The sequence below is a fragment of the Schistosoma haematobium genome, chromosome 4, assembly GCF_000699445.3.
Source record: "Schistosoma haematobium chromosome 4, whole genome shotgun sequence".
Lineage (NCBI taxonomy): Eukaryota > Metazoa > Platyhelminthes > Trematoda > Strigeidida > Schistosomatidae > Schistosoma > Schistosoma haematobium.
The window spans coordinates 33739830-33753025 of NC_067199.1; the positions used below are offsets into that span (position 1 = coordinate 33739830).

Sequence of the window (13196 nt, forward strand, 5' to 3'; positions counted from 1 at the left end):
AATATAAAGATAGTAAAAGAACCTCCAAGCGACATTGCACGGGAAACACATTTTTGCCTTGGACAAACAATCGCACTATTTGTGTCTCAGTGATCATCCGTTGCTCAATAATTCTTGAACTGATATCAGTCAATGACGAAAACTATCTTCAAGTATTATGACTTTGATATGCATACACAAACAGGAATATGACATATTGAACTATTGAAAATACTTGTCTTATGTCATGTGTAGAGTGTTGTGGTGCATTGATTTAGTTTATTTACCAGGTGCATACTTATATACTTGACTTCGAGAGGTTTAATAACGCCATTCACTTTTCTGTATCGAAGTAAAGTGAACAGAGTTTAAACCTACGACGCAGCATATGAAGTATTAAAGTTGAAAAATTCTCGAAAAAAACATATTACAGTTTAACAAGCCCAACACATGTTAAACGATCAAAGTAGTCAATCATAATAATTATTGTTAATATTATTAGCAATCGACATAACCAAGTCATCGTGACCTTGAGATATAAAACGATGATAAACATAGCAATAACAACAAGTTGGAAGTAGGGGAGAGGGTGACGAATAACAAACGGAAATAAAACTAACAAAACAACACTAATATTGCTTAGCAATATTATTGATGTGGTATAATCTCAAGCTTATAAAGAATAAGGTATCGTGAAAATGCGCACGCACACATAAATCATAGTTCTATTTTGTTTAGGAATATAGGGAAAAAAGGAAGGAAGAAAAGAGAATAGAAATGAAAACGAAAAAGTAGTAAAAACGCCAGAAAAGATCAAATGAATTAAAACACGACTTTAAACCAAATCGAAATAAAATGGTAGTGGTAATGTCAAGCACTGAGTTAATAAACATTCACCTTGTTCAACAATAACGTTTTTTTACTTTTCAGACATTTAAAAACACCGAGATCAGCGAAGGGATCTCTTTACAACGAAATTTTAAACATTCATTCCATGAACTCATATAAGCAATGAATAAACATGATGTTATAGAAAGATTACGTATTGTAAACAATAACAAGAAAAGATTATGGGTGTTCACATTAAAGCATTGTAAAATTAATAAGTCAACAATAAATTATAGTGTAAATGAAGTAAGAAAATTAATAATAGTAGAGGGGTTGAATCAAATGAATTAATACTAGAAACGACCATGAACAAAATCAAGGGGATATGAGAAATAATTTAAAAAGAGGAGAATATCTTCAAAAGGGAGATCGGTGCAAATAAAAATGTTATGCCTGAATAGATAAATGAAATTCGCTCAAGGAGTATTAGAAGTGTTATATTATTGCTTCCTTCATAAACTGTAGTGTTATCAGGTTTGTTTCAGGATTCAAGGTTAACAGTCAAGATCTGTGGTAGTGTAGATTCGCCTATCACACACAAGCTAAAGAAACAGAATTAGATATTTGATACGTATAACACTATCATTTTCACCTCATAATTGCAAAAGATGATTTCTCATCATCATTTTAAACGTTCTCGTGGAGAGGGTGTTGTTTACGAAAATGAGAGGACGAAAAGCGAATGTCCGGCGCTTTAACCGGATTCCAAACCAATGGTGCACATGGGTCCCAGTATCCTGAGGGAACAAATGGCGTATGAATCAATCGTTGTTTACCGAGTACCACGGGACTGCATCTCCTCACGATGCTCCACTGCCTTGTGGATCAGACCTTCAGGTCGAAGGCTCGGGGAGTGACCCCTAAGAAAACCACGTGCTTCGGTTTGGGCACCCGGGCAGTATCACAGCCCTCATACATATCGAATGAGATTTGTATGGCGTATATGTATTTGGTGCCTCCTTGTACCAATATCTATGCGTTGAAATAAATTTTATATATATATATATATATATATATATATATATATATATATGGAGAGAGAGAGAGAGAACAATAAATTACCTTGGTTCGCGAACTCCATATCCCTGGTACCGACATTGAACGATAATCTTGTGGTGGTGGTGATGATGAAGATGTAATATTATTTCCAATAGAATGATTTTTTGGACTTATCATTGAAGTATATTCCGGTGGGGATTGAATACTTTCTTGTGAATACCTATGTTCTTTTTTAGGCATTGTAGTCAATGAGGAATGATTATGACTATGATGATGAGACCGATTTGAAGATATCAACGTGTTATCAATAGGAGAATTTGATGTTGCAATTGTATGAGTTGATAGATTAAGTGTAAAACAATAAGGATTATGATGATGAAGAGGAGGAGTGGGAGTTTCATCATCTCGATAGTGAACATCATTATGATTAGTTTCTTCATGAAGACTAGTACTATTGTTTACTTCATATGAACGATGATGATAATGCTTATTACTATTACCATTACTATTATTATTAGGCTGTATGGAAGAAAGTTTACTAATACCATCAGTAATAGTAGTATTTACTATTGACTTGGTATCTTTTTCGTGATTCGGTGATAAATGTATGGTAGACGACATATGATTGGTATCACAATGCGATTTATAAGCACACAATGCTGGATGTTGATGAATATTATTAAAGTGGTAGTGACTATGATTATGATGATGGTGATGATGTCGGCGATGACGAAGTAAATCATTTGATGTAGATGTCTGTGACTGAAAGGTAGAGAAAAAGAGGGAAGGAATAGAATAGAATTTACATTGAATTTCAATGTTTAAATTTAAAAATATGCATAATGATGAAAAGGATTTAAAGAACTTATTGATTTGCACCTAAGACTAAACAATTGAAGGTCAGTACATTTTTAAGTATCAAGATATCATTATTATACGTAATACATTAAGCGAACTAAACCTGAAAATTTTCCAAGTTATTAAGTAATTTTAGAAACAACTAAATTTATTCTGCTTCCTTCGAGCTAACCGTTTTTACAATAACTATTATTGACTTTATTGGCTTAGTAAATTTATAATACTTTCAATGACTCATTAGCCATGACCTCTACATAACCTTTCGAATTTATTCAAGACTACAAGTAAGTCTTGCTGAAAAGTATCAACTATTAGCAAGAAACCTAGTCCCAGGATTTCCCATCAACTATCTCCAACCATTTAACAAGTCAGTGCTGAACGATTGTACTCATTTGTAAAGTTATTCAGTTGTTCAGTGAATGCACTATAACAAAGATAACCTCAATACATTATAGTTATTATCGCTAGTCTTCTGGCGAATCTAAAAGAAAAATATCATTCAATCACACTTACTATGTTTTCAGAAACAAATAAGTAATCTGTTTACAAATTCATCGAAGCATATATATATATATATATATATATATAAGATAGAATTCTGTGTTTTAAAATGCCAAATCATTTGTACATTGTTTACTGACTTTAAAAAAAAAACGTAACATAGTAAGCGGATAGTTTATAATGTGGAATGGCATTAATGATTATATATACACAGAAAAAAGCAAATAAACTATTCCATAACACACGGTATAATAAATAATTAAAGAGACAAATTAGACATACTGTTGGATTTTACACACCACATGACATTAAAAATAGAAGAAAAAAAACAAAAAAAAAGAAACTATCTCATTTATACGTATACATTAAACTTATGTGAGATCATTCAAGACTTAACCAAATAACACATATCCTACACATTAAATATCATGTAAACATATTAGTATCAAGACAATCATTATTAGAATTGATTGATTACTGGGTAGTGACCAATGTCATGTGTGAAGTCCTTCTTAGTGATGATTGAATGCTATCGACCAAGTTGCAATGTGGCCACTAGTCTAGGTGACTCAACATTGCGTGCGATCTTGAGGGAATACGGGATCGATTCCGTCAGGGAGCACCAGTTCCCTCAAGATTACAGGTACACTTTGCTGACGAGTGCCAAGTAGCACGAAACCCGAGTCCAGGGTTTCCTGTTGACTACCTCTAACCATCATCTAACAATAATTATTAATTATGACCTACCTACATTCTTTTGGACTGAGGTAATGATGTATCATATATATGCATAAATCATTTACCATGTGCAAAGATTTATTAACTTGACTTTCGTTTAATATATTTCATAGAGATTTGAGTCAACTCTGCACGTAGCTCTTTTAGGGCTACTGTCAGTCCCAAGCCTGGGTAAAGGAGGAAAATTGGGTGTGGGGTCAGCATCCCCATCCTGTAGAAAACAACATTGCTAAAAAACGCTAACCAGAAAGTAAGATTTGAGTTATTCAGTTAGTTATAATCATTTGAAATAGAGACTGATAGAAATTTGATAAGATTGCCACTACCGAGTTGAGAAGACAAAATAAAATAACAGACAAGCTGAATAGTAAAGAAATTGAAATGATACTGAGAAAAGTTGAACATTGAGAATACAGTTTGTAAAGACTGAATGAAAAGGTATGTAAAGTAGAATATTGGTACTCAAGGTGTAAAGAGAAGTAAGAATTCAGTGCATCTGCGTCACTGTGTATTAAACGATTTTAATTTGTATATTCAAACTCTATCATACCTACATATATCCCATTAACAATAGCTATCACCTTAAATAGTTAGAGTTGTGTGCCGTGACGTAAAAACTGGTGGTAGTGGTATTCGTGTGGAAATCTTAAGATAGTATCATTTTTAACATTTTATTCTTCAATATGTTATTTGCTTCTTGTTTAAACTGTATTTCCTATATTTCGATATGTTTTCATTGTAACCGGGATTATTATCCGTTTCCCAAATTTAACATCATTATTCGCTGAACTGATGTGAGATTGTCGGAGAAAATTTATCCAATGCAATTCTTCGTTCATGTAACATTAATTCAATTTGTTAAATTCTTTAACTAATAATCACTAAATTTAATTGACATTATCGAATACATTGAAATATAAATAAATTTTCTCTAATCTCTACCAAAGTAATCTTCCTTAGAATACTTATCTTTTAGAGTAGCTGATATTTAAAAGAGAAGGAAATTGTTGTATACCGGTATCAGATTGATTAGATTTATTGATGTTATCTCAAACATAATAGACACACACACACACACACACCCATAGATGGTCATACATTTACACTATTACTGACTAACAAGTGTTTTAAACACCATAGAATATAGCTTTCTTATGAGGGGAACAATGACTAAAAGGAATTAACTAGTTTTCTTTTAATAAAAAAACTGTCTAAACAAGTATAAAATATAGTTGTACATATTTAAACTGGTTTGAAGAATATGAAGATAAAAAAGGTAGCGAATAAAGAAATGGAAATTAACTTCATCAACGTTAAAATAAAAACATACTGAATGAATGAAATAACAGACTTATTTACAAAGATATTTATCTACATGCATGTATGTGCATATATAGTTATGAATACAATGGCGCGTATTAAGCCTTGGTGACTATGAATTAAATAAGAAAATAGATAGTTTGATTTGTAGTGATTTGAATTATCCCATTTTGATAATGTTAAATGAATTTCGAAAAAAATCTTAATTAGTACATGTGAATTTTGTGTGGATCCCCCTGATATATAGCAAGCTTTTACTAAATAGATTAATTGTGGGTAGCAGTGAAAGCTAATTTTTGTTCAATTCCAAACTCATCAGTTGGATGTACCCACATCCGAATATGATAATGTTTACACTGAAGGACACTAACCCAGTACCTTCCGCTTAAAACACACAATACGCATCATCCACTTAGCTACTGGACTTAGATACCAATTGACTTGTGCAACGAGCATGAATTTATATATATATATATATATATATATATATATATATATATATATATTAAACAGTGTAAAACATGTTAAACCAGGCATAATATTATTGCTATCGTAACTATGTATCTACAATATGAAAAAAGGCTAGTAATAATGATAAATAATCCTTGATGCCACTAATCTTATTATGAAATTCATACATAACAAATGAACAAATCAGTGTACGAATAAGTGAGTGGGTGAATGAATGAATAAATTATGCACTTCGAATTATCATTTTTTTTTTTTAGAAAAAAAACTACACAACCAGGCTTCAACACGTATAAAACATATAATACTATGAACTAAGAACGAAACATTATTTTAGTTTAGAATAAACAGTTTGTTTAATGCGGAAATGATATGTGTTAAATTGTCAATTGCATATACTTCTAAATGCAAACGTAGTGCAGCGAAGCAATTAATTGATTAATTAAATGAAGCATTTAGCTTTTAATTTAGTGTTTTAAACACGAACCCTATTATATGTATCTTAGTTTAAGGAGTTAAGTTGATCCATTATAATAAAAATGAAGCTTAAAATCGAGTGCATAAAGCCTGTACTTGATAAATTAGTTGTATTGCTACTATTATTATCATTAACATTAATAAAACGATGCATAGATCAGCAGTGAAATTACTGATACAGACATTTTATCCTACGGATAGTAATATGAAATTAGTTGCTATATACCAGTTGGTTTATTGAATAATAAACTATTGTAGTTTTGTCAAATAGTGAATACTTCATCAGTCAGGTGTCAATATGAAAGGAATTCGACAACTTGTCTATATATATATATATATATATATATATATATATATATACAACTTGGGAAGTAGTGTTCCTAATTTTACATAGAACAAACGGAGTGTGCTTAGAAGTGAAGTTCAAAATGTGCTTTTCGACCCATTTGATGTTTGTCAGTTGGGTATGACTGCATCCTAGAGTTGATGTCCACTACGAAATTTATTTGACTGACCGAAATTCAGTCAAAATATAGATAACGGGACCACTACAAACATAACAGATAAAATTAAAATTCATACCGGTTGCAAGTCGGTCAGTCAGTAAAAATGTAGAACTTTTTACCTATGTACATTAGTTCGAGTTGCCATACCACATTAGTACAGAGATGCAGTTGTCGACTCAAATCCCGTAGTGGTAGAGGTAGTGAGAGTATAAGCAGTAATCGGAAATACCCGTTACAAAAGTAAATTGCTATCTGCACTCAGTGACCGAGTGGAAGCGGATAACGCACTGACGTTTAAAGTGAATGGTATTGGGTCTGAACCCCGCGGTGAACACCAACTCTAAGATGGGAGCACATCCATTTTACGAGTCGTATACAAGTCGAAACTCTACCTCTGAATCCCACTCCTAACTACATTTCATCTATTCTATGCATAAACATGTGCCATAATGTTTCTATAGAGGTATTCCACACAGGATTCATATATGCCAACTAAGACTGATCAAAATTCATTCGAAATATCAACGGGATAAACAAACTATTACAAATTAAACTAGAGTTGATGAGGACTGTAAATATGATCTTTTTTAATTTTAACCAATCACGAACAGTGGTTGGTTATGTGTAAAACAAGCAAAAGACATCAAACAAAGTGGTGATCTTAGAAGTTAATTTGATAGCACTGCTAAATCTGAAAAGACCAATGCCGAATACAGGTTACAGTTAACAAAAACCAACAGTAAGGTTAGAATAAGTAACATAGTGCCTGAGTAGTCGTCTTACATACAAACAAAAACATGAATGCTGGATTTCACTGCTACTCAACAATAAGAATAGTATCTTGAAGCACCATGTTTATGTAATTTTCTACCTTCACTGTAAAATTGAGAAAAACGGTGACCATTAGTCTGCAATATATATATAGTTGAATTCTCACTTATTCTTGCTTTTCAACCAGAAAAGTAACATTTTCCATGCAATAGACTCGACAACTATATATTGGCAATAATTGAAACCATGAACCGAACAATGTTAGATCACCACTGAAAACCCGGAAGGACTGAATGGCCGTTTCATCTAGGTTTGTTTCTAGGATTTCAATGGCGGTCTAACATTGATCAGTTCATGGTTTCAATGAAACTCGACAATCTCCACAATCCTATACCGATATATATATATAAGAGGTTGTGGTTGTAAAATATCATGAACTAACTGAGATTAAACATGTAAAGCATTGAGTATCGGACCAATCGTCTAAACGTTTAGTGCTCAGAGACAGGTCTCAGAACCATGGGTTTGATCTCTCGTGGAGTCATGCGTACGCAATGCTGAACAGTTATGTACTATGAGAAAACAGCTGTTTAGCACTCCTCGCATTCAACGGATGTATAACAGAAATCAATTAGTGATTTAATCTGAGAAAATTCAAATGTCTCCACACATATCCTGTGTTGTCGACACAGGTTAATCGTGAAGCAACATTTTGCACTCTGAGGGAGAGAAATGTATACCAAAAATCCTTGAATTGTCCCTTAAGGTGCTCGAAAGACTGAAATTTGTCAGCATTCCCAGCAAACAGAAATATACAATCTGTGTATCAAAAGTCAACTAGTGAATCTCCTGGTAGATGTCCAAGTTCTGAAAAGTCAGACGATGAGAATGTTATCATATAGGGAAGGATTGGGAATAAGGAAAAGAGTTGATTGGATACTGAAGAGATGATTATCATAATAGAAAACTGATAAACATATTCTAAAGTAAAATAATAAAAAAGTCGCCATGATCATCATAAACAAATATGCTGATTATGTTATGACTGTTATGATGCTTTTTTAATTTCTCCCTTCTTCCACCTCGCCCTCTTGCGCTTCCTCTCACTACACTGTTTATAGTTATCAATGAAATCGTTTCTCTTGTTCCCATTATGATAATAAAACAATAACGACCATGTGTCCAATTATTTATCAAATTTATGGTCATTAATAATAATAATAATAATAATAATAATAATAATAATAATAATAATAATAATGAAAGATAAATATCTGTCAAAAAATGATGACTTATAACACATGTTTACGTTGGATACTTATTACTAACAAACAATATTTATGGCATATTCACTTTTGACAGGTGCCACTATATATTTATAAATATACATCTTGGACAAACATTGGAAATCAGGAAGCACTGAACAATTCATCGTAGTATATGGTTCTACGGTAGTAAGTGTATACGACCCTACCAGAAAAATCAAAACACAGATCAGACAGGCCTCCCAATAACAGCTTAACCTTCACAATACTGAGTTTGTGGTCCAGATTTCTAACTACAGTATTTGATCATTAATCCATTTGAAATACAGTGTATATTCGGACTACTGAGTGAGCAGTATTGTGATTAGATGTAGAGTACTAGGTAAAGATGACCAAGTGGTTTATGAGACTGTAAATTTACGTGACATCAAGCGGCTGACACTTATTAAGCATGACTCATGATGCGCACTGGGAAAAATAGTAGAAGAAATCTAGTAGCAGACAAAACAAAATGCTGCATCAGTCTATTAAATCATCGACTGTTGCTCCAAGCCATGTTAGTAGATGCAAACTACGTGGTAGAGATTCACATGGTCATTATTCAGGAAGACTGAATCGGTGTATGACATAACTCAGAACTGGTCACAATGATGAAAATTTATTCCCTTTTCATCTGCCCCTAGATTTCGGGTTTAAAAATTGAAATTCGCTTTCCTATTCCATAAATTTATCCTTGTTTCAGAATCATCAAGTCTGTGTTTAGTACTGTCAACTACCACTAATATTGTAACTGTTTCTACTACTCTGTGATTCGTCATGATAATTTAATATCGACGTATTAATACGGTGTGACGACTTGAACCGCTGTAGATAAACTCCAGGTTCTACGGTACATATGAATGACGGACTGACTGATAAGCGGTTTCCGATCGTGCCAGATCATTATATACATAGCTGCTCAAACTGAAATCAGTTTCTAATCGTCGAATTTTTTATCATATTGTTCAGTGTGGTGAAAAATAGAATCAGAAAAGAAGAATGAAAACGATGTGTTGAAAGTGCCAACAAAAATTTATGTAGAAGGTTCAGAGGAAGATATTTTTTAGAAATGAATCAATCAATTTTTCTGATCAAATTACCGAAGGTTACCAAAGATATAGATTACTATTAAATAAAGGATTTGAATCACGAGGCTTTGAAACAACCATCACTCATCAGATTAACAGACAACGGATTATACTCTGTCTGATTCATGCTACATATTAATCTTAATAGTTTATTTCCTTTTTAAAATATTTACTGACCAATATATCAAGAAAGATAATGAAAGCTTAACGTATCCAGTATACAAAATACAATAATATCGATATCATTCGGAGTTATGAACTTTTTACACCCAGTATTAAACTTGTTCAAGTTATATAATTCGATCAAGTTCATTGCATTCATTACATATGCATCAATTTGCAGCAATAAATACCCATGCATGGGTGTCACAAACTCGAAATCAATAAGGCAATGAGATGGAATTTTCACTGTTGAAATATCACAATCTTTATCAATTTTTAAGGGGAAGTTACAAGCTTCACTTGTATGTCTTCATAATCTAGTCATGGCTTCGTTAACAATACAATAGGATTACTATTATTAAATAATTGATATATGGAGTGATGTGACTTTGTGACCTCCCGGTGTCCGATGAAATTTCAGTAGATTCTGAAAGCTCAATCCACATAACTTGTGACGTAGGCAATATATCCATCAAGTAAGCAATGTCTGAGTTAGGGATAAGGTACTAGGTAAGGATGGCAAATCAACTGATGAGGTACTAAATCTTGATCAAATGAAATAGGTGGCGAGGAAATGTGTTACATACACCTAAATAATAACTACCTCTACGAGCGGTGTTGTTTGGTGTAGGAGTGAGTTGGAAAAAAGTTAGGGGCGGCGAAACCAAAAACATAGCACTAGTCCATGAAGTCATTGAAAATTGGGCTGAGGCATGTTAACAGGTGTCGACTACCTAGTTTAGGTCCATGTGATTATCGTAACCAGTGGTCAGAGACTTTGAATAACATGGTTCAGGTTCATTCATTATTTATCTTCCCTTACATTTCAAGATCCTGAATTCCTCATCATTATAATCATTTCATTACCTCATATTTTCATGAATCGTGTCTTCGATGTCTAGTCTTTTTTATTACAACTGGTAATGTTATTACCTCTACTATGGAATTCGCCCCAACAGCTTCACCTCTCTGAACTAATGGGGTATGGTCACTTGAACCGATATACATACGCACTAAGTTCTACGTTGAGACTAACTGACTGACAGAGATTGCGGGTTCAAACATCGAAACTAATATACATCTACTTCAGCTTTGAGAAGCTGAGTTAGCAGTAGTACTATCGCACACACCCACACATTTATACAAAAAACATCTTGTTCATGACCGAGTGATTATTCGAATCTATAATTCGTAAATGGAATTATATCAATTTTTCCCATTAATTAGTAATCAGTCCGGTGTAATATTGCTGGTATTTTCAAATTATTTCGATAACCAGTAGACAGGTTTATATTCTCATTAAAAAATTCTACCACTGAAGTACAGATATAAGACAAAAAATTATTAACTCAGCAAAGTGTATATCTCCATGATGAAGGCCATGGACCATACATATACACACATCTCACGACATCAAATAACGTTTCTTTGGAACTATGACCAAAATAATTATTTGAAAATCGAATGTCTAAAGCCAACGGAGTGTGAGTTGCAAATATAGCTGGCTAGCTAGCTTACTTAAAGTATACAAAACACATTCACACATAAACAATATAACTTATCGTGTTTTGGTTTGAAATAATTATCGATACCACGTGTTAAAGTTCACAATCGGAATTCTAATTATGATTTTTCTCTGTCCCGCATCTACGACGCAAACTAAACTCTCATTCGCTCGCTACACACAAGCCTTTCTTTACCTCTTGCCTTGAGTCGGCAGTCAGCTTATATTGCCACATTCAATTCAATCATAACTTAAAACTCATACAATAATTTAGAGTAAGATCCTGATCACACACATCGACTTAACTAAGAAGTTACAACCACGGTATAAAACTACACCATAATTGAAAGAGAACTGAGTTGTAGGTTCGTAATAAATCAACACTAACTTAAGAAATGTATAGCATATTATAACAATTTAAGCACCACGAAAAAGCTTACAAGTAGGAGAATAAAAAATATAAGTATTTAGTAATTAGAGAATTAGAATAGAAACACAATAACGTCAGATAGAACAGTTTCGAAGGTTCGAATTTCCCAATACTTATCCTGTCATAGTATTATGTTTTGTTAAAACGTGAACATTATTGAAATAATGTGTATCATACAGACAATAACACTATATCAAGTAACATTTACACCACATAATAATAATAACAGAAATAATGATTTTATATCAGAGGTAACGGAGAAAGACAAATATTTACAAGAAAACAGTATTTCCTTTAAAAAAGGTAGCCGACTGAAAGATTGAGGGTAAAGAAAAGCTGATAACGATCAACAAATTCAAACGAATCCATTGACGGAATAATTAAATTCGAAATCAGAGTACATAATATTAATAATATTATTATTATTAATGGTAGGTAAGAGTGGAAATGAGAACCGGCAAATAATCAGATATCATGGTTAACTTGTTACATTCTTATGTTGTTTTGTGTCTCGGATACTGTTTCCACTCTAATCATTAAAAATAGATGTATGCACATATGTTTGCGCATGCATGAAAAAATATATAAACATATATTACTATATGAACGCAAACACACATATAAATTGATATTTGCGCATTATAGCGTCTCATAATTCATACGCATTAGATATACAGATAGGTACACAACGACGACATGACTATTAGATTCAGTACTTTTTTTTTAATAAGTTATCGAGGTAATAAAAAGAGAAAGAGAAAGAGCACACGCGCTTATGACAAGTAAAAATGTATGTATATCTGGAACATTTACGGTAAAATGAATAAATATTACTACACTTGAGGGCATTCGTTTGATGGATGAGGAAAACTGCAAACACGTTTCAGCAATCAGACAGACACGCACATAGATATTAGATACACATCAACATATACATACACGAAAGTATAGAAGTAAATCCGCTGACAAGAACACAACAGATAAACAAAACCGAGTAAGTTTCAAATATACTTAAAACTAATTATTTATTCAAATCACAGTAATTGACAATTTTTTTCTCATTGTGAAAAACTAAAGAAAATAACAGTACAATACAAATAGAAATAGTTCACTCTCTATCTTTCTCTCTTCCTAACGGTGTGTTAGGAGTAGTAATGATGAGTTAGTTGTGATCGAAAATCTATGCAGATATAGTTATACATG

At 32.6% G+C, this 13196-nt stretch overlaps 1 protein-coding gene across 1 annotated transcript in view; it reads right to left on the reverse strand.

Annotated features, from left to right (window-relative positions):
* The window catches only part of MS3_00007910 (uncharacterized protein), a 73638-nt gene that overhangs the window by 33042 nt on the left and 27400 nt on the right, over nt 1-13196 (reverse strand). The window contains exon 3 of the mRNA XM_051216250.1: nt 1930-2628. Within this exon, the coding sequence (XP_051066820.1) occupies nt 1930-2628 (699 nt within the window). The remainder of the gene's footprint in view (nt 1-1929; nt 2629-13196) is intronic.